Source organism: Scatophagus argus, chromosome 8 (assembly GCF_020382885.2).
Source record: "Scatophagus argus isolate fScaArg1 chromosome 8, fScaArg1.pri, whole genome shotgun sequence".
NCBI lineage: Eukaryota > Metazoa > Chordata > Actinopteri > Scatophagidae > Scatophagus > Scatophagus argus.
The window spans coordinates 249,113-272,402 of record NC_058500.1 but is presented as its reverse complement, the minus strand read 5'-3'; the positions used below and the strand labels follow the sequence as shown (position 1 = coordinate 272,402).

The 23,290-nt window shown below is 46.2% G+C and overlaps 1 protein-coding gene across 2 annotated transcripts; it reads right to left on the bottom strand.

Annotated features, from left to right (window-relative positions):
* Positions 1 to 4,691: 4,691 nt before the first annotated feature.
* On the bottom strand, positions 4,692 to 22,770 carry fgd1 (FYVE, RhoGEF and PH domain containing 1). Of its 2 annotated transcripts, none has more exons than XM_046397542.1 (18): positions 22,443 to 22,770; positions 14,682 to 14,984; positions 14,405 to 14,603; positions 13,583 to 14,327; positions 12,511 to 12,600; positions 12,279 to 12,427; positions 12,047 to 12,203; positions 11,823 to 11,961; positions 9,840 to 9,898; positions 9,074 to 9,220; positions 8,906 to 8,998; positions 8,735 to 8,814; positions 8,597 to 8,627; positions 7,700 to 7,801; positions 7,465 to 7,593; positions 7,204 to 7,362; positions 6,884 to 7,030; positions 4,692 to 6,422 (listed from the first exon to the last, which is right to left on the bottom strand). In XM_046397542.1, exons 1-18 carry the CDS (start codon positions 22,588 to 22,590, stop codon positions 6,147 to 6,149), a joined length of 3,153 nt encoding a protein of 1,050 aa, XP_046253498.1. In that variant the 5' UTR covers positions 22,591 to 22,770; the 3' UTR covers positions 4,692 to 6,146. The 2 variants fall into 2 exon arrangements, with proteins under 2 accessions (XP_046253498.1, XP_046253499.1); XM_046397543.1 differs by lacking the exon at positions 22,443 to 22,770 and adding an exon at positions 18,844 to 19,104.
* Between the last annotated feature and the right edge of the window lie 520 nt (positions 22,771 to 23,290).

The following is a 23,290-nucleotide window of genomic DNA, read 5'->3' as shown; positions in this document are numbered from 1 at the left end:
AAGGAATACATCAAGGATATCCTCAATGCCACCAATACTCATTCCATGGAGAAACATAGCCAGAGGATTTCAGGGAGGCAGTCCCATCACGGGGACAGAAGTTGCTGATGCAGTTAAACAACTCTGCATCGGAGGTGCCACGGGGCTGAATGAGATCTGCCCCGAGTACCTCAGGCTCTGGATGTTGTGGGGCTGTCATGGCTGACACAACTCCGCAGTATTGAGGATGGTGGTAGTCAAGAAGGTTTTCAAGAAGGGGGGCCAGAGGGTGTGTTCCAACTATAGCAGTTGTGGATCAGCGGTTAGGGTGTCGGACCCGTAACCGGTGGATCGCTGGTTCGATTCCCCGTCCCGGTGTCCATGGCTGAGGTACCCTTGAGCAAGGTACCTAACCCCCACTGCTCCCCGGGCGCTGCACGCGGTCGCCCACTGCCCCGGGTTTGCTGTGTGTGTGCACGTCACTTGGGTGGGTTAAATGCAGAGCACAAATTTTGTTGGAGTGAGTTCCCTCCAATGACAAAATATGTCACTTTCATCTTTCATCTTTCATCTTATAGGGGGTTCATACTCCTCAGCCTCCCTGAGAAAGTCTACGCCAGGGTGCTGGAAAAGAGAATCTGTCCATTAGTCAAAACTTGGATCCAAGAGGAACAATACGGTTGAAATGTAGAAATGACCCAGTTGTGGAACACTGGACCAGCTCTACAGCCTTGCAAGGGTGCTGGAGGAGTCCACATGCGTTTTGTGGACTTGGAAAAGGCTTACAACTGAATCCTGCTGGGCAACCTGTGGGGGGTTATCTGGGAATATGAGGTGAATGGCCTGTAACAATATTAAAACAATATTATGTATAATTATAAATTATATAATAATATTGTTACAGGCCATCCAATCTCTGAATTGCTGGAGTGAGAGCTTGGTTTGCTTTGTTTCCAAAGGAATCTTTGAAATTAGGTCCATAATTAAAGATTATGGACCTAATTTCTAGGTACAGCCAAGTGGAGGAGGGTGTCAGGTTTGGCGGCCTTAGGATTCCATCTCTGCTTTTTGTGGATGATGTGGTCCTACTGGCATTGAACAGTGACCCCCAGTTTGCACTGGGATGGTTTGCAGCAAGAGAGAAGTGACTGGGATGAAAATCAGCACCTTTAAATCCGAGGCCGTGGTTTTCAACCAGAAAAGGGTGGATTGCCCACACCGGGTCGGAGGAGAGTTGCTGCATCAAATAGAGGAGTTTAAGTATCTCGGAGTCTTGTTCACAAGTGTGGTTAAAATGGAGCTGGAGATTGAAGGGCAGATTGGAGCAGCATGTTCCGCTGATATGGAGGCTGCAGCGGTATGTCGCAGCGAAGAGAGGGTTGAGCAGAAAGGCAAAGCTCTCGATTTCCTGGTCAATCTATGTTCCAACCTTCACCTCATCGATATATCCAGATTGCAGATACAAGCAGCTGAAATGAGTTTCTTCCACAGGGTGGCCAAGCTCAAGCTTCTAACCACAATTAAAATTTGATTTCATTGGTTAAACAGGAAACAGCTGGCTCTTGCTTGCTTAAACTGCTGCTAACAGGCAGGCAGATCGTTTCGAGACGATCAAACTGAGTTGTTCCACTGATAATTCTACAGATAGCTAAAAACAACAACATAACTTACATCTTCTAAGGAAAGTTGAGCAAAAGGAAAAACTTAGATCAAAGTGAACAGGATAACAATTGGAAATGCATCACACTCAGACTAGCATTTTAAACAGTTATGAATTAGTGAAATTAATCACTCCAATGAGCTTTTGCTACAATTTGCAGATTAATTCACAGAAACAAAATAAATTCATGCAAATCTTTTGTGTCTAACTTTGGTGCAAATTTGTGGCTAACAGCAGAGTGGTTCTTTCTTACCATATCACTTGTGCCTTTGACTGTGGTCTATTTTTAATTATATTTTTAGAGTGTATTTTTTTATATATATATTACCTGTTTGCGCCGTGGGCCCGAGAGGACTGAAATTTCATCTGAATCATTCATGATGAATCATTTTCATCATGTCATGCATGAATAGCATATTTGAGAATAAAGTTGACTTGACTTGTTGAGTGTTCTTACACCATGACTGCTAATGTTCCAGAAACGAAATGAAAGTAATGTGAGAAAACACATTACTTTCATCCTCACATAAAAACTCTCATGGTGTAAAGCCTATGGTTAAGTGGCCAACGGGTCACTGATGAAGGTTTAGTTAACATAGTTAGCTTCTTGGGAAACTGAGATGGTGCTAGCTGGGCAATCATCATCAGCTGTTATCACATATTAGGAATCATAACTGCTAAATTCACACTTAAAATTCTCATTTTTATATTAATGTATTCATGCTCACCTGCAGGCTCAATCTGAGACAGTAACTGGCTATTAACTGAAATGTGGTGTCCAGTTCAAAGTAACAAGAAATACTTAAATACATAATGCAGGTCTGATATGCTGATGATACATAACCAACAACTTCACGAGCTCTGTTTACTGAGTACTGTATAGTCTGAATACATGTTTTGGCACATGAAGAGAAAAGTGCACAGTGGACTGAAACAATGCACCACTGTTTAACTGTATCATACGCACACAGAACCGGTCAGAACCAGTCCTCTAAATTCTCTTAAAACAGAAATAAAACTCATGGAAATGAAATAATCAAAATAATCAACAGCTGTCCAAAACAAATCACTTAGATTAAGAGTTAAAAACATTTTTTACCACATCAAGACAACCGATGAGGATGGGAGCGATAAAACTTAGTTACTGGCCATTTTCTTCCATTCCCACTGAGGGAGGAGAGGACAACACATCACTGAAGTTTGCTTTACACGCCAAAAACACGCTGTGACAGTCAGAGCCACACATGGACTGAGCACCATACAGTGACAGACATATGGACATCAAAAACATTTTGAGGTTTTGGTGCAGGGTGACATTATCTCTGTGGGTCCAGTAAGTCTGTTGATGTTTAGCCTAACTTAGCACAAAAACTGGAAGCAAGGGGAAAGTGCTAGTTTAGCTCCATCAAAACTCAGAAGTGACAATATGTTTTATTAAATCACCTGTTGGGCAGGCACTGGAAGTTTAAATTTTACAAAAAATATTGAAATAATTTTGGAAAAACCACAAAGCTGGATTAATCAAAACACCAAACCATCTTGTAAAAGTTTCATTTTGTCAGTGAACATGAGTGAATCAAAGCTGCTGACATTTGAGTTTTGTGTCTCTGAAAACAGAAGTAGACACTACATTATTGTTTAGCTTATGGTAGCACATACCTCCAAATGACAACTGGAACAAATCCAAATCATTCACTGGTATTTTATTGCTAACCAATAGCACCATGAACAACTGCTGCTGTGTTGGTTTGGCTAATGGTTTTCAGTTAAGTTTAGATTGTTTAGCACAGAGTTAGAATCCTTTAGTTCAAGATTAGCAGTACTGTAACTTGTTAACTGCATTGTCTTGGTCAAATCAGGCTACAGACATCAGCATCTAGCTGGTTACATGCTAAATGAAAGGCTACACACAAAGCAGTATGAACTTGTATTGTGATTTTTAACAAATTCTACATTCTCTGGTTCTATGTTGGACTGGACACACAGAGATAAAACCGATAGCTATCTGTAACATTTCACAGGACAAGAGAATTAAATAAAATGTCAGATTGTTCCTTTAACTGTCACCTTGTTAGCTGTTAATCTAAATGGTGAAGCCAATATGGTCGCCACCGTCACCCATTCTGCTTGGCTCTGGCAGTGTGAAGGAACAGTGAATGTTGTCCTTTAACCTTTAGAGAGTCACATGACCAAGCGGTCACGGAGGAATAAATTATATTTACAAAACCTTTACTCTTTGTTTTCTTCTTGCATCAAGCAAACATCAAAAACAACCCAGACTCATAAGCACGGAGATATCCAACGAGAAGTCTGTCTTTTCAGTCTTTTCTGTCTTAGTATCAGATAGGGTTATCAGAACAACAACAATTATAACATTTGTGAGAAATACTTTTCCACTGGAAGTGAAGATAACGAGAACAACTAAAGTCTTTGTGTTTTAGGTTCCGTTCAGATAGACTCTGTCTAACCACTGGATTCATTTCCAACATTCAAGAGCCACTGAGTCCATCAGACGTGGAGATTTTCAGTGTTGAGTCTCGACACGATGGTCCTGTCAAAAATACTCCATGTCTTTGTCTGGAAATGCTTTCCCTTCAAAAAATCAAAAATCAGGTCAGCTGACGCTAAGTGGACATTGAAAACTGAGCTCAGCAGATGTGATGGTTTTTGTAACATCATCAAACTGAGCCCCCAAGTGATCAACCACCTCACAGCTGACGCCTCATCACTTTATATAGAGGCCCAAACAAGACAAAGTAAGTTAAATGTCAGGAATGACAATAAAACTCTGACTTTGACCTTCTTCTGCGTAATTACATTTTGACTTTTTATGTCACAATCTGAGTCAAAATTAGGAAGGTAGGACCGCTTAAATCACAATCAGAGTTTATGAAAAGTAATGAAGCGAGATAATGAAATTAAAATTTTGACTTTTCCAGACACTAAGTATCAGTTCATAATGTGTGATGATTAAAATAAAATAATAAATAAAAATGACATGAGTTGTTATTTTTACCTTGTTGGTCAAAGTTTTAATTTATAGTTTCAATACTTTGACAGATATCCATAAATAAAAAGCAGTGAATTGGAACTTTTGGGGCTTTAACAAAGATGATTCCATCTTAAATTCATCAGGCAGAACACAGCCCTGAACGCATGACGGTTTTAATAATTTGTCATTTCTCTGTTAAACTCTTATAAAATCGAGTGGTCCCAGTTCCTTTGCTCCATTTTTTGAATGAGCAGATTAAACTACCTCTGACAGAGAAATACTACTAAAATACAGTATATAATTCATAAATTATTAAATACTGTGTGGATAAACTGTATCTCTAAGCGAGATATCATCAGGACTGTGACGAACGACTTCAGTGAAACCCTCAGAGCAGAAGCTGCTGGGAAATGTAGTTTCCTTACAGACAGCAGCAAAGCCAGTGAGAGTCAAGCTAAAAATCCAACAAAGGGAAGATTAATTAAGGGTTTTTCTTCAGGGGAAATTTGGGATTCAAATCTCATTGTTTTTTAAGTGCATTTAACGAGGTCACCTCAGTCTTTTTCTTGTCATGTTTAAAAGTCTCTTTCTTCTGTCATTTCAAGAGTCAAATAGTTGATATCAACTTCCTGTTGGCATCTTTCAGGAAACCAGCACCATTTAATCTTTATCTCTTAAAGACAGAGAAGAATTTCTTCTTGAATCTCTTATTTCATGGGCAGTCCTATCAGGTTGAGGTCCCACTCCACAGCTCTCAGGTGGGATGCGACCATTTGTCCAGTTTGACTCCAACATGTGTTTCTATGTGCTTGTAAATCGGTTCCACTCGTGTTTGCAGAGTGACGCATGACAGTTGTGATTTGGTAGATGAACAGAGGAACACAGCGGCGGTCAAAAGAACAAAGACCTTCGAACCTGATCGCAGCTCTGTGACAGGAAATGAACTCTGGTGTGTCCACACTGATCGTCCAGTGTCATGATGTTTTTTAACCTTCTTGAGGTTGTCTCCTGTAATTTTTGACTGTTTTGTGGTGCCATGCAGGGGAAAAACATGTAAACGAGCACACAGAACGTGCCAATAACAGCACTGAGTGTGTGAGTGAACCAATAAAATGCACTGGGCTCCTGAAAACAATGCAGAATAGAAAGTTTTCTATTTGATGAGTTTGATGTGCTTTGTTGTTGATTGTTTTGTTGATCTGAATGGAAAAGTCTATATTCACTTGTAAATTTGGGGTCAGTTTTCACAGTTCCGAGGTTCCTGGTAAAAAGGAAGGTTTACTGTGAGAAGAAGAACCGCCCACCTCCATGCGTTATCACACAGGTAAAGACAGAGAGAGACGCCATCTTGTGTTGACAGTGAGTGGGAATCATGCAGATGAACCACGCAACTTTAAATACACAGTGTGTGTGTGTTGAATATCAGATATAAATGTATGTACTGGTTTGGTACTGGCTTCCAATAAGGACTGGTCTTCATTTAATGACCCCTCCATTTTTCCCTTTTCAACAAAATCATGTGTTCTCCCCCTCCGCTGCAGCTGCCAGCTCCTCCCCCTCCTCGTCCAGACTCTCCACGATTGGCCTGTGAACTGGATGCTCCTCCCCCCTCCCGGCCCTTGACAGGACTTCCATCCATCGCTGCTGTAGCTCCTCCCCCTCGGCACTGAAGAACAGGGTCAGATGACTCTGGGAGATCTTGAAGGCGTGGCGTCGCTCGAGGCGGTCACATGACTCAGGAAGAGAGACCTCGAAGCCAATCAGAGGCACGCTGCGCTGCGCCTTCACGTCCTGGTAAGTAAATCATAAATACATTCCATTATTTTCTACATGAAGACTCAGAGTGCATCAAGGGTAACAAAGGAAAGAAAAGCAGCGAGCGTGGAGCTACAGATCAGACATCCGCTGCTGGGTGTTTTTGTACTGTAATACTGACTGCTGAACAAAGGCAAAATGTACTTCATGAACATACAGATAGGAGAGTTGAAAAAGAAGACGGAGAGTCTGAGTTCAGTTAGAGGCTGAACTAAATTCAAACACTACTCACTAACTTACGAGTAACATAGAGTATGACATTATGGCTGTTTACAGTGATTAATGTTTAATGTCAGGCTAAAATTAGCTTTGTGTTTGGTGTGAACACATAACTCCTCCACCCATCAAAATACTGCAGTGATGTTTGTGGTGGCTGTAATAAGCACTGCAGCCTGCAGGGGGCGGTAGCAGTATGACCATGCAGCTGCTGAACGCACTTGTGGAGCTCCGTAGATGTAAAGCACCAGTGGTTCATTTTCAGGGATGACGAACCAGGCCTTCTGCCAGCCCCGTCCTCCTCCTTTCTCCATGTAGTGAAGAAAACTACAAATCACACTGTTCTCTGCTGCCAGGGAGGCTTGTTTCTATGGCAACAGGAGAAGGCAAGAGCGTCAGTGTTCTGAAAGACTTACCATGAGAGAAAATGAAATCATTTATCACAAAAGTTTTCAGTGTAGTACTTAAGAAAAGTGGACTCTGGAAAAGAAATCTGTGAACCCAAAAGCTGGTATGGAGCTGTGATGATGATCACACTAACCTCGAGGATGGAGCGCCTCCTGTGGGTGCCGCTGGTCAGCATGCCAGGCGAGGGTGACACTCCCACCAGCATGGCGTAGCAGTCGACACAAACACGGTTGGTTCGGTTGTTGTCGTATGACAGACGAGCGCGAAACTCAGAGCACTTTCCACAAACCACCTGGACCCAGTAGACAAATACTGACATCACACATCTGTGACCCCGAGCCGTGTTGTTCATTACACGCATATCACACAGGTCACATGAGAAACGTGAACGTACGTGTCCGCAGGCTTTACAGTGATGGCGTCTTTTGGTGATGGAGTTGAACGGCTCCTGACACTTCATGCACAGAGTGACTTCCTTCTCTCTGATGGGCGTCGGAGCTCTCTTTCCCAGCTCCACACAGCTCTGTGAGACACAGAAACACAGAACGTTACTGCAACACCTCTGAAGTTAAAGACGCTTCGTCCAATCGTCTGACGGCTCTTATCTGCCAACAGATGTTAGCTGTTACCGGGGAGTGGGGCGGTGTGGACTCTTCATCTCGCAGTGAGCAGCTCAGATGTCTGAAGCTCTCGACCGTCTGCTCGTGTCTCTGAATGGTCGCCTGGATGGCCTGATGACACACACACACACACACACACACACACACACACACACAAACTAAGGCTATAGTCAATAAAACATTGATTGCTTGTCCACTGTTGGCCAGCTGGGCTGTCCTGGGGATATTCTTTGGGGCTTTGAAGCTTCACTGACAATTATAGGTGACTAGGGGATGGAGGTTTGGAGCAGGAGTCAGTATTTACCTGTACCTGTACCTTTACAGATTCATAATATAACGTAACATAAAATCCATAACTGACTGTTTGCAGGTGTCCTGTCAACAGTTTCACTGATGTCTTTTGATTATGGAGGTCTGTGTAAAAATGATTTTTGGGGCCACAGGAAATTTTTTCACTGCAATACCACAAGTGACCACTGGGACAAATGGGAAGTGAGGCGGAGCAGCACCTCAGTGATGCATTCAGGGCGTGGAGATAAGAGTGTGCCACAGTCCTGGACTTGCAGGAGCAGAAATTCTCTATCGCTAGTTTTTAATGTGTGAAGATTTAAAGATGACTTAAATGATTTATCACTCTTTATCAGTCTTTTGATTGTTTTCAACATCTCCTCTGTTACAGATTTGGGCAACGTTCACCATGGCAACAGCAGAAGCCTGAAGCATTCGGGTCTGCCCTGTACTCACACGGTCCTGTCTGAAATATGAGTATGGAACCAAAGTAGAGCCTGCTGGTTCTACTGTTGGTGACGCTGGTTGACTCTGAGCACCACAGTGATGTCATAGAGTCCTGCAGTACACCTGGACATCACTGCAGCCAGGTGAGCAGTGTGTGTGTCCTGTGTTTACCTGAATCCAGTCTTTCTTCTCCTCCTCTGTCCTACAGAGACACAGCAACAGAAAAACAGTCAGAAAACAGCCAGTCTGTGAGGAGGACTGGTGTATGTGTGTGTGTGTGTGTGTGTGTGTGTGTGTGTGTGTGTGTACCTGGCTTGCAGCTCCAGTGATCTCTGTTTTCCAGACACCAGAAAAGTCCTGGGAACAGCAACACTGCTGGTCTCTTTCAGCTGGATGGGGAGACAGACAGGAGGACGTATTTAGTCAGATGGTGGATGTCCATCAGTAATCAGTGGTGTTTATGAGCTAATGATGTCTCACCTCCATGCCGTCCACATCGATACGGGCTCGGACACCGTACTTCTGACCAATCAGACGAAGCTTTGGGACGCAGTACAGCAAGCGGTCATTAAACTGCGGAGAGAGACTCTGGTTACTACTTCATCAGCGGGACAGCAGAGTTCAGCAGAGTAGCAGGCAGAGGAGTACCAGTATGAGGTATCTGTCCTGTGTAGTCCCGTTCTTGTTGGACAGTTTAAGGATGTGGCCCTCTTTAATGAGCTCATTTGTCGGACTAACAATGTCTTCTTCTCCTCCCAACAACTCGTACACCTTTAACAGCTTCCTCATTCGCTCCTGACAGGGAGACAAACACAGTCAGGTGAGGACCCTTCAGGTATGTCCATAAATGTCAGACATTAAACACAAAAGATAAAATATTGTTCTGACGTTGAGATCTGAAGTGAAAATATTGGTGTATGGAGAAAGACAAGAGGTAACAAATGCCCCCAGAAAGACCAACATGAAGTCCTGGATCTGGAGTGGTGTCCCCATTCAGAGGAAATGTGTCCACATTGACTTGTTAATCTGCCTGTTGGTTTATTCACCTTGTCTTATAACCTAGACTTTGTCACAGCTCAGTGAGTAAACACTGACACAGTCTGGACCCGCCATTTCTCGCTGGTCTAACTGTGGACACATCACAGGGAGGGGACACAGTGAGTCTAACACTGTGACATCGGGACATCTTCCTCAGACAGACCTGATCTATACGAGACTGAAGGATGGAAAAAGGCACACTGAAGAGCTGAGCTGAAGACTGAATGGATCCTGCTGACATCACTAAACATAGGAGGCTGTGGTTTTTTGACAAGGCAGTTATTGAATTAGAGATGAAGTGAGGCCTAAAGACAAGCCGACCATCAGATGTGGTCACATCAGGAGGATGATGGCTGACTGTGTGAAGGTCTCTTACCATCTTCCTGATGGCGGCGTTGGAGTGTTCAGCTGCTGTGGCGATCAGCTCCAGGGACTCTGAAGACACATACGATGTGTGTTAAAACTCTGTGATGGAAGACACAACGCTCAAGAGCCTTTACGGACCTGAAGTGCCCTCTACCATTGGTTTAACACTCAACAGTTCCCCGTGAGTCTTCATAAGAGATTTGTTTAAACCTGAATGAAATGATCTGGAACTGAAGCAGAAACCGTTTCACCAGTCTATTTCTGTCTGTCTGAAAGGAGGCTTTGAGGACTGACTGTAAAGCTCTATGAGGCAAAGTGTGACTCTGGGTGATACTGGGCATCTAAAGAACTGACTTTCATCCAGCCGCTCCACCTCATGCAGCTGGTTCTGCTTGTGTCCTGAAGTTCTGCAGGAGGTAACTGTTCACTGGTGGCTGCAAGAAGTCAACCTCACAGCCATCAGACAGCTTCCTCTGTCCTCAGCCTGCTTCAGGGACGATTATAGACCAAAAGCAGAGCCAAGTGATGCAGTGGCGCAAACTGAAAACCTACTTTGACCAATTGGACACTCATTTTGGTGCCGTAGGTGGCTGGTGGCTGATTAGGCACATCCTGAGTCAGAAAGATGCAGAAAAATTAGTCCATGCATTCATTACATCTAGACTGGATTACTGTAACTCCCTTCTATCAGGCTGCCCCAATAAATCCATAAAGACTCTCCAGCTAATCCAGAACGCTGCAGCACGACTACTGACAAGAACCAGCATGAGAGATCATATTTCTCCTGTTCTGGCTTCTCTACATTGGCTACCTGTAAAATTCGGGATAGATTTTAAAATTCTCCTCCTCACTTATAAAGCCCTGAACGGTCAGGCACCATCCTATCTTAAAGAGTTAATAGTACCCTATTATCCCACCAGAACTTTGCATTCCCAAAATGCAGGGCTACTTGTGGTTCCTAGAGTCCTCAAAAGTAGATTGGGAACCAGAGCCTTTAGTTATCAAGCTCCTCTACTATGGAACCAGACCGGTTTCGGTCCGGGAGGCGGACACCCTCTCTATATTTAAGAGTAGACTAAAAACTTTCCTCTTTGATAAAGCTTATAGTTAGGGCTGGCCTAGGCCGGCCCCTAGTTATGCTGCTATAGACTTAGACTGCCGGGGGCCCTCCCATGACGCACTGAGCTCTTTCTTCCTCTCCCTCTCCTTCTGCACACATTCATGTCCCATTAATGCATATTACTAACTCAACTTCTTCCCTGGAGTCCTTGTGCTTTCTTGTCCCGCAGATTCCTATCGATCATGACTGGACCTCCTGCTGCGGTCCTGCTGTCGTCCTGCTCAAAACCTACTGCAATTACTACTGTTTAGTCATAATCTGATTTAAATCTGTTACGACTCAGTACAGCTACTACCATTATTGTTACTACTATTGTTATCAAAATCACCATAATACCTTCTGTATACTTCACTGTCATTATCATTATCTACATTCCAATACTTCTGGTATTATTACTGCTGCTATGCATCTCTGCTGGTGTGCTCCTTCTCTCACACCCCACCCCCTCTGCCTCTCTCCCTTGTTCTCTCTCTCTCTCTCTCTCTCTCTCTCTCTCTCTCTCTCTCTCTCTCTCTCTCTCAACCCAACCGGTCAAGGCAGATGGCCGCCCATCTTGAGCCGGGGTCTGCTCCGAGGTTTCTGCCTTCTAAAAGGCAGTTTTTCCTCTCCACTGTCACCAAGTGCTTGCTCAAGGGGGAATGTTGGGCTCTCTCTATTTACAGTTTAATTAAAGAGTTTGGTCTAGACCTGCTCTAATTGGAAAGTGTCATGAGATAACTTTTGTTGTGAATTGGCGCTATATAAATAAACTGAATTGAATTGAATTGAATTGGTGTCGAGCCCAGTAGGGACCTGGATTCTGGTTCTCGAAGACTACAAATAAAGTGTGAATGGAAGCCCTGTAAACTGTTTGTGTTTGTTGGTTTTACTTACTCTGGGCGTCCCTGTAGTCTGGGGCGTCCTCCGGCAGACGATGCAGATAGTCTTTGAGCAGCAGCTCATAGCGAGGAATCCTCTGAACCGGTTCCAACATGTGATGCTGTAGTGTCAGGTTACCGCAGCGCTCCTCCCTCTGCATCACAACAACAACACAAACATGAACACACAAACAGACAAACTACCACCTGACAGCTGTAGCAGCATCAGTCAGTCTGGACCTGAATCTCCTGGATGATTGTCTTGAACTGAGCTGATCTCTCCATCCAGGTGTTCACCAGCTCCATGGCTCGGTCAAAGTTCTTTACATACTCGCCATACATCTTCAGGAAGGGAGCCAGCTTCTGCAGGATGTCCCCGATCCGCGGGTTTGAGTCCCTGCAGACAACAAAGAATGAAGTCAACTCCTCAGGAGGAGACGCTGCAGGAGAAGAAGAAAAAAATCATTCCCACCACTCCTCCATCCGTTTCTGCAGTGCCGGCAACAGGAACTGCTGATGGAAGCAGTAGATGGAGCAGATGTTTGAGAAGATTCCTTGAACAACGTCACAGGGGAAGGAGGAGCGGGAGCGAGCCTCCTCCAGGAGTCTGGCACAGAAAACCTGCAGGAGGAAAAACAAGTGACGCAGGGTCAGACACAAACTCAACCATGACTGTTAGAGAAAGTCCTCAGCAGGTGTCTCACCTGATCCAGCAGGTGGAGCTTGGAGACGTATGCAGTCTCTGTGTGCAGCAGCTCATTGGCGATGTTGAAGACCCTCTGCTGGACAGAAAGCTGGACAGAGAGACAGCCAGTGTCACACATCCGGAGCTTCACACTAAATGAACCAACACACCAACCAATCAGGTTCAGGTTCCACCCCTGTCTGTCCAGACTAGATTATATGTGGTGAAGACATTACGACCACGTGTGGAGATCTACACAATCAATAATTCAATTCAATTCAGTTTATTTATATAGCGCCAATTCACAACAAAAGTTATCTCACGACACTTTCCAACTAGAGCAGGTCTAGACCAAACTCTTTAATTAAATTGTAAATAGAGAGAGCCCAACATTCCCCCTTGAGCAGCACTTGGCGACAGTGGAGAGGAAAAACTGCCTTTTAGAAGGCAGAAACCTCGGAGCAGACCCCGACTCAAGATGGGCGGCCATCTGCCTTGACCGGTTGGTTCAATACAGTTTCAAGATTAGAGTCACCAGTTCAGTCTCTGACCACATGTGAAAGCTGGTCCCAGTCTGTCCTCCAGTTCCTGAGTTTTGCTGCTGAATGATAGACAGGAAACATAATGATGTCATAGTGAAGCTGACCTTTGACCTTTTGGATAGAAAGTGTCATCACTTCATTATCTCATCGTGTTAGACATGTGTGTGACCTTCAACCTCCAGATTCTAATCAGTTCATCTTTGAGTCCAGATGGACTCAAACGTTCCTGAGAAGTCACATTCACGAGGATGAGATACACAACCTGAAAATGTAATCATTCACCAGCTTATGTCTGTGCTGATGTCATCTCTGATTCTGATGACATCATCAGTCCGTCTGTGTGCTTTAGGCTTCAGTTTATTCTGTGTGGTGGTGTTTCATTCTAAACTCCTCACACACCACAGTGCCTCATGTTAAAATTCTAGATGGTATAAAAAGCTGTTGTTGTTCAGTTTCTGAACATTCTGACATTATGTGAACTGCTGACTGCAGGTGGTGCTGTTGTCTGAACATTCAGCCTGTCTCTCTCTCTCTCTCTTCCTGTCTCACCTCAGTGGAGTCCTGTCTGTCTGTCTTGGGCGGAGGCAGCATCAGAGTTAGCTCCGCCTCTTCCTCCTCCAGGTCACTGTCTCCCTCCTCGGAGAACTCCCTCCTCCTCCTGGCTCCGCCCTGCATCTCCTCGCTCTCGCCCTCTCCTCCCTCTCCAGCGTATGAGGATAAGCTTGAGAGGCGGGGCAGGAGGGCGGGACTGCATGGGTAAGCCACGCCCCCCTCTTCCACTCCAGCAAAGCAGAGCTCCTCACTATGAGACGGAGAGCTGATGCTGTCGATGCCGCTGTCCCGATTGGCCAGCTTGCCATCTGTCTGCGAGGACGGGAGGGACAGGTGCTCCGAAGGGAGCTCTTGTTGGTCGAGCAGCAATGACTGCTCCTGTTGTTGCTCCCTCATCTCCACGGCAACCACATCATCCTCCAGGTGTTTCTCTGAGGCGCTGTAACCTGACTCCATAGAGAGACGCTTCTGATGGAGGTCATCATGATATGCCACTGCCACGTCTTCATCATCATGATCACTGTGGAGGTCACCATCTCCTGCCTCGCCTTCACCCCGCAGTGTAATGTCATTCTGGCTTTTGAGCTCAGAGGGCGGCTCCTCATCAAGTGGGGGAGGGGCAGGCAATGATGACGATGGTGGTGGTGATGAAGGTCGTGAGGAGGACAGGGAGGAGGGAGGGTCAGAGAGGCGAGGACCCAGAGCGCCCCCAGTGATGTCAGGAACCACGATGATCTGCTCACTGCACAAACACAAACACACAGTCAAATTAAGTTTTTAACAATGACATCACTCCTACTTTGACCAATCAGAACTCACCGCTCAAACTTCTCAATGAGCGACATGACACAAGTAGGGGACGCCGTTCCTTCGCCATGGGTTTGCGGAGACCGGTTTCCCCGGGGGTCTGCTGGGAGTGGTCTGCAGGGCGGAGGTGGGGGCAGGGGCTTGTCTGGAGCTCGGAGGCGTGGCCTCGACAGCCCCGCCTGTTGCTGCAGGTGGGGGGGCTTTGGGGGGACTGCGAAATCATAAACTCATTAACATCTTCAGTGATTAAACTAAATGCAAACATTCCAGCATAAATAAAGTTTATTACCCTGAGGTTTTGGCCCAGGCAGCGGAGGCCTTTTGCTTGGTGGTGTCATCGTGGTAGCTGGCGACTCCGGCGGCCCCATGTCATTGACCAGCAACAGGCCATTAGCGGAGCCACGGCGCTCTGTTAGCATCGGCCCCCCCTCCAAGGAGATGGGGCCTGAGGAGCAGGAGCTGGGCCCCGGATCTGAGCTGGGCTGCTGGGGAGCGTCGGAGTCCAGCGCCCCGTGATGGCCACACGGTGAGCAGGATGGCTCCAGAGAAAGACTCTTAGTCAGCAAGCTGGGACTGGAGGAGGAGGAGGGACCTGACGGGGGCAGAGAGACAGGTGGAGCTGTGATCACATGGCCACACCCACACGCTGCCAAAATAAAAGTCTCTTCATTTTCAAGAGAAGAACTAAGTCAAAGAAGAACAACTAATCTGCCTTGCTTACCAAGAAGAAAGAGCAAACTGCAAGATTCTAAAGTTATAAAGAAATATTTTTGAAGCTGAAATTAAAGGGGTGCGTGACAGAGAGCTCGAGAACAGGAACTAAATGGACCCTGAGGTGAGACAGTTGAATCATATTGAACAGAATTCATTCACAGATAGAAGCAATTTGTTCAGTTTAGACTTCTTCACTGTTGTTTTATGTTTATCTGTTTACTTGTCACACTACTTCAGTTAAATTCAACACAACTTTCTTTAAATACTCAAGGACAATTGTGCGCAGAAAGATTTATAAATGCCACAGTTCGTGTATCTGATCAGTACTGTGAATAAAGTTTGAAGAAGATTAATGATATAAGGTAACATATCAGTTTTATCACACACACTCTAATATCTTCCACATGAGGTCTCTGGCTGGACAGAAATAAACTCCTCATGTTTGTGGTCTGTCGCAGCTGAAGCTTCTTGGTGCTTCCTGGCAGCTGACTGGCTAAAAGAACTTACATTTTTCTGCCTCTGTTAATGAAAATACAGGCTTTTATTTTGTTGAACATTTCCAGCTGCTCCCATGATTCTTTGACACCATTTGAACCTTAAATCTACAGAGTCTCCAGACGGACGTCTCGGATCAGATGGTGCATGGAGACACATTACCGTCCACCTGAATGGTCAGACTGGTTTTACTGGTCTGACTTCCTGGTCAGTGCTGAGCTCCACATGTCATTTGTGTTCCAGCGATCGTCACCTCAGTAAACCAACCAAAAGTCATAACTCTAAAGAAAAACTTTTCTGTCGGCGCTGCACACTGTGAACCAACAGGAAGTTCACCCTGGAGCCAATCAGAGTGGACGGCTTCTCACAGGGTTTAATCAAGTGGCTGAAACCACCTGGAAGCCAATAAGTCAGACTGCTGGCTGCCTTCAATAGACAAAGAAGCTCGTCCCCTCACCTCCTGACAACACTGTTTACTGATGTGGTTTTCTATTTCCAGCTGAGTGTGGTTACAGACTGAAGCAAACCCACCCTGCCTCCACATGAGACGCTGTGACATCAGAGAGCATCATCCTCATCGCCATCATCACATCCTCATCACCACCCTCATCATCCTCATCACTATCCTTGTTAACCTCATTATCATCATCATCCTCATCACCATCGTCATTATCTTCGTCATCATCACCATCCTCATCCTCCATACTCAAAGATGGTGTCTACTCAGCATGATGAGAGCTGCTTGCCTGACACATACATCTAAAAGGTTTTCTTAATTTTTTTTAAAATCGCTTTTCGCAGCTGTAGGAAGTCTGCCACATATAAAACCTCCACGAATCAAATTAATTGTAGAAAGAGTCATTACTGGCCTTGTACGCAGTTCAAGGTGACCTGGCAACTCTATTATAACCGTGGTCTAAGGAATATGTTTTTTGGGCCACAGGGCCACTTGCAGTTCTGCGAGTGACCACTGGGGCAAACTGGAGGCTGAGCTGCACTGTCGTGTTCTGGTCTATGTTAGACATTCGTGGTCCCAGCATGCAGGCAGCAGATCAACATCCTCTCTGCTCTGACCTCTGACCTCAGGGGAATCTAGAGATCTGACTGGTTGATGCTTCTCTGTATTTTCTGTTTAAATGAGTGAAAATATTTGCATCTAACAGCAGATAATCTACAGAGGAGACCAACTGAGAACAACAATAAAACAGAATGACTCCATAAACAACACTGATAGCATCAGAACAACTCATAAACAAATCAATAATGTTAGAACATCACAGTAGAGTGTGTGTGTGTGTGTGTGTGTGTGCAGATGTCAGATGTGAACATGATGCAAGAGGTCATGGGAAAACATCCACAGGCTAATTTAAAACAGATGTGGTCTGTGTGTGTGTGTGTGTGTGTGTGTGTGTGTGTGTGCATGTGAGTCATTGTCAGTAGTCTCAGTCATTAAACTGACTGTTGTGTTTTTCTTCAGATCAGTCATCTTTATTGTCTGCTGTCTGTGGTTCAGTCCGTGCAGACTGTAGCTGAACAAACTACATTCCCCACAATCCAACAGCAACAAGACGCACCTTCCTGTGGGAATAATCGAGTTCTGAATCAGAGTTTGTTCTTCCGCCATCCTGAGCTCAACATAGGACAGTCAGTTAGTTAGCTGATCAGCAGACGGTCAGGTGATACATCAACAGGTAGGAAAGGTAAACGGGTCAGTGGGTCAGTGTGAGAACACTACGACACACACAGTACTACACAGTACGACACAGTACTTCGTGACACAGTACAGTATGATACCGTATACTTTATTGTCTCCACAGGAAAATTTGTCTTGGACCCAAATGCTATGCACACATGACACATATGGCACATGACAGTCAGATGCAGTTAGCCTGTTTGTGCTAAGCTAGGCCAACCAGGTCCTGCATCTCTGTGCATACTGGGTCTGAAGAGGACAGAAGACAAGGATTTACTGTTGTCTTAAAACAGCCAGCCTGCTGCAGCAGCACCACCTTCACCTTCAGAGCTCACACACACACGCACACACACACACTGAGCTTCAACAGAAACCTTCCTGCACCACAGACTGTAACTGACACACACATGAATGTCGGCGACGTCTGTGTTGCAGATAGGCGACATGTCAGAGAACGTCTCTACTGCACACAGCAAAACCAGACAGAACAGAGACAACAGGGACGTTCTGTATGCACCAAACCTTCCTACACATACAGAACATAAATCCTGTTAGAACAAACATCTAGTCTTCCTTTGAGGGGGTTCTAGTGGTCAAACAGATGGTTCTAGTCATGGTGGAGGTTTCAGCTGGCTCTGGGTTCTGTCACTGGTTCAGTTACCATGGCCACCACTAAGCAACATCCTAAAGATCCATCAGGTTCTGGTGGTCCGTCACAAGGACGTGACGTCCACCGAGGGGGTTCCAGGGACTCTGCAGGTTTAGGGTCTGCATCTGAATCCTGATCCAGATCAGATCACAGAACTGATTCTGGGTCTGTGTGTCAACGTCATGTTACAGACAAACATGATGGAGCAGCTCCACCGACACATTCTGCAGAAACCGGCTTCATAACCCCCCTGTGTGTGTGTGTGTGTGTGTGTGTGTGTGTGTGTGCGCGTGTGGAGGGGGTGTGTCCGTCTGTCTGTCTGTCTGCAGAAACTCACCAACACACACTCATTACTGACACCACCTCCATCCTGCTGTTCACCCACATCAGCCTCCAATCAGCATCCTCCTCTAAAATCAGTGGATTAGGAGTCAATCAATAAAGTCACGCACACGCGCACGCGCACACACTCAGCCTGTCATTGATTAAACCTCCTGACCGGATTGTGTCTGACTACAATGGGACTGCATGTTGATGAGCTGATCAGATCGTTGATGATCGATCCCCGCATTGACCGCACTGCATCTGACTGCATCCTCGTTCACATCTGGCAGACGCAGTGTCACGCAGCCATACTAGCCTACATCCACTGCGGCGAGATGTCGGTCAGTGTGTGCGCGTGCACGGCAGCCTGTGTGGGCGCGCGTCGTTCCCAACCCCCCACCAGCAGGTTTCACATCACCACACGACTCCTATTTTCATCCTAAAAAGATGAGATGGAGATGCGGCTGCGCGCATGCGTGTGTGTGTGTGTGTGTGTGTGTGTGCGCGCGCGCGCGACGGTTCTCAGCAGGTTGCGAGTCCGCGGTGCAGATGCAGAACGTGTCGGTGCAGACTCACCCCTGGTCAGGCTGCTTCTGTCCATGTACATCGCGCAGCAAAACACAAATCCGGTCATTAAAGAAAATGTTGGTGCGGGGAGACAGCGGCTCTCCCGGTCCACAGCACGGAGAAGAAACCGGGTCACACACAGCACGGTCCAGACCGGCTCACAGACCGACGGCACACCGACAGCCTGCTGCTTCAGGACGGAGAAGTGGGTTAGACCCGCTCGCTTTGGTCCAAAGGGCTGCCCGGTGTGTGAGCGGCGGGCGGGCGGCGTCAGAGAGAGAGAGAGAGAGAGAGAGAGAGAGAGACGGTGGGAGGGAGGGAGGGAGTGTGTCTCCACACATACTGGGGGCGTGTGTGTGCGTGTATGTCTCTATTTTGGTTTCCTTGACAACAAATTCAGAAAAAAGCGGCAGTGTTGACAGTGCAGAAGATCTCTGATCACATGTAACCTACATACCGACATAACATACATGTACACATCAGACCACTGACTGAATATAAAGATGGGTGAAGCCCAAACCTCTGGACGCCCCCTGGTGGCTGGCTGCAGTACAGCTCATAAGCTCCTCCCCCTCAATGTTAGCAGATGGGACTTGAGCCAAACTAAAAACTCAAAGTACACATCAGATACATTTTTCCTAAAGATGTTTTCTGTCACTTCAGGTAGTTCTCATCATGCTGATGTTTGTTCTAGTGTTGATTTTTCTGATCAGTTTGGCTTTAATTAGTTATTTGATGCGATAAAAAGGGGCTGAAACGTTCTGAATGGCAGCTGAGTGCTGCTCCTGATTGGCTCAGATGGGTGTGGGGGCGGGAACTTGATGTTGTGGCTACTCCTCCCGATCTCCACTGCACAGACTTTGGCTCCAAATGGTGTCACCAGAACAAGATGGCAGTACTCGTATCAGAGATAATTTGGATTCACTTTAGTGCAGTGGGAGGAAGTGGAGACTTCCGCCATCTTTCCTTATGACCCATCAATCTATATGAGCTCTGGGTCAGATCCCCAGCTCCATTAGCCGGCTGATGTGCCCTTGAGCAAATCACTCCCCAAATTTTCCCCCCGGGGCGCTTGATGCAGCCCACTGCTCCTGTGTGTGTTTCACTGCATGTAATTTGCTGAAGACAAATTCAGTGTGTGTATGTAAAAATATATATACTGCCAATAAAGTGATTCTTAATTCTGCCCTCTGGGAGGCGCTACAGGACTCTCCATTCCAGCTGTGTATGCAACACCTCACATATTAAGTTTAGTTAGTCTCCATGATGAAACACATCACTTCCTGTTGTCTTTTCAAATTAGGAGCCGGAGCAGTTCCTGCCTTTAAGGGGCAGCCAGAAGACTTCACGAGAAACTTGTCAGTGAGACTCATTCAAAATGAAATCATAAATCTGAGAGTGAAACCCACCCTGAGCCGAGTGCTGCACATCAGATCCCAAACTAACTCCACCCGGCACCTGGGTTGGACACACAGGATGAACAAGTCAGTAACGGACAACCCGCTGCACCCGCTGCACCCGCTGCACAGCATCACCTCCAGGCAGAGCAGCAGCTTCAGTGACGGGCTGCTGTCCCAACATGCTATGCAGATCTTTGATGCAACTCGAGGGGGGGGGACACATTGACGTTCCTCACTGCTCTGAACTGGAATCTGCGCTACACACTGTTCAGCATGCACCTTAAAGTATTAAATCATTATACACTCTGTAGTGGACATTTTACTCTTTAATCTTTGTTTACTGTGCTTTTATTTGTATTTATGGCCTTTTTCTCTTAAGTGTGCAGATACTGCTGGAATTAGTGAATTTCCCTTGGGGAATAAAAATAATTAAAGTATCCATCTATCTGTCAACATAAATCAAACGCACCCTCGTTACCGAAGGAGGAGAGTGACAACTGTAGGACGAATCAAACGCACCCATTCGTTACCACCAAGCTCTCTCTGTCTCTGTGGGCCAATAACAAACACACGCTGTTATCATCTGGACACACACACACACACACGACAACAGTGAGCGACCCAGTGACCCACAGAGAGACAAGCTCGCTCAGCCATCCCCCCAGGACATCTATGAATGGAGAGAGAACATCTGTGTGTGTTTGTGTGTTGACACTTTTATGTTGTACACTTTTTATTTATATTTGTGTTTTTTGGGGTTGTCACTCTTACTGGACGGCCAACTGCATTGCAGCAGACAGGAAATGAGCAGAGATAAGCGACGTACATCAAAGTCTCAGTTGCGTTACGACGATATGGAGCCACAAGTAAGTCTGGGTTCACGCTGTGGACACACCAGGAGCAGAACCAGAACCAGGAGCAGTGAGGCGTCTACTGTTCCAGGATCAGCCCTCAGGCGGCTCTGCAGCTCCCTCGATTCCTGTCGTCTATTTTTAACCTCTGGCTCTTCGTCCATATCAGACACACGATGCTGAACTCAGCTCAGCAGATAACGACGTTAGCACCACGTCGTCGTGAAGCAACAGCGTGTCCATGCGCTCAGCAACAAATAGTTCCAGCAGGAGCTCCTTCAAAACCAAACAGGATTCTGATGACTTTCAGCTCCTGTTCATCTGAATAATTGTTTTGTTATTCATTTAAATACAAACAAACTGTGGGATTTGTGCTCGTTTACTCATCAAAGAGCCTTCGCGTCACAGGCCTCAGAACAGCGCAGCGACACTGAACCAACCCCTCACCTGTCTCAGCCCTGGACAAGCCCACAGACAGGACAGGTGAAGCGCACACCAGGACCTTTCACAATAAAAGTCCTCCAAAGCTAATAACACTCAGTCTTCTACTACCATCCTAAACCTGTCAAGTAAAATCTGACTGTCTCTCTGCCACACAGTCTCACATGACAACACACACACACACACACACACACAGAGTTCCTCTCTGTTCTAAGAAGGTGAATGTTAATCTTATTTTCCCACTTCATGAACAGACATCAGTGTTCAGATGAGCTGCCTTTAGTTTTCTTTCAGCAGGACTGTGATGTGATGTCATATCCTGTCGCACAGACCCATACAGTGATACACAGTGTATATATTCAGAAAACCGTGTTATCATCTTGTTTAAATGGATCACATTCCATTTTGTTTTTATTCCCCATCATGTGAAGTTAAATCTTTGACCACACGAAGCAGGACGTCTTCATCCTGCAGACGTGTCCTTTGCTCGCTTTGTTTTTCTAATCCACAGAAGTCACTCAGAACTGGCAACCGGTTTGAGGGCCTGAGAGACGCCCCGATAGTTCAGTAAGTCCAGAGACGTCACTGTGTGCTGCTGGACTGAGCCATAAGACACCAATCAATACCTCTGACAGGTGATCAGAATGACGAGACAGAAAAGAGAAAAGCAACCAAACTGAGCGGCAGCACAACACACACAGTAACACAGTAACACACACCCCCTGACAGGCGGGTCATCAGGTAAGCTGCTAAACCATCAGACCACCTGGCGACAGGATAAGAGACGGATGATTTCACCCCACGAGCGTCAACATCCATCATCCATTTTCTACACCGCTTAGAATCACCTCGTCTGTGAGCATCCTCATCTGACAGAGTGACCTTACAGAAAACACAGAAGCTGCAGCTGACTCACCTGTCCTGTTGGTGGAGCTCAGGTGGTAGGAGAACCGCATGGTGCTGAACTGACTGGAGAAGGACGGAGGAGGAGGAGGAGGAGGAGGTGGTGCTAGCGGGGGAAGGCCAAACCCAAGCAGGGTGCTGCGAGGTTGGTTCAGCTGCATCCCGACACCTGCGCAGGTACGTCAGTCCACACCTGGATGCAGGAGTGAGGTCACTTCCTGTTTGTGAAGACTCAGTTCAGTTCATCACCGGCTCACACGTCGTTGTTTAAGTTTGTTGCTTCTGGTGCTCAGCGTCTTCCCTCCGTCGTCCTCCCTCTCTCCCCCCCCTTCACCCCCATCTTTTCCTCTCTTACAGAACCTAATAATCGTCTCCTCTCCATCTCCATCTCAAACCGCCTCCACCTCCCGTGTCTCCATCACAGGGTCAGTCAGCACAATCCAGATCAGGCGATTCAACTGTAAAAAACATCCTCTGCTGGCTTCCTGCTACTCAAACTGCTCAGAGAGGACGCGAACAGAAGCTGAAAGAGACCTTTAAACTTCTCGCTGATGAGATCTGATGTCCAGGCGGACACGTTTCCTCCTCCTCCTGACGGAGCCTTCATCCACAATGTGCAGACTCAGCTGGAATCTGCTTCTCCTCCAGCCGCAGATTTCCTGCTTCCTCTTGCTTCACTCAAACTTTCTTTGCACATTTTTTCTCCTTTCATTCCAGAGTCACTTTGTCCAAAGAATGAAACAGAAACACAGACAGACAGACAGACAGCCATTTAGTTGTCTCACACCCGCCAGCCTCAAGTTTTCGCCTGAAAATCTGATCTGCAGACCGACACCACAGCTCCTCCTCCTCCACTGAGAT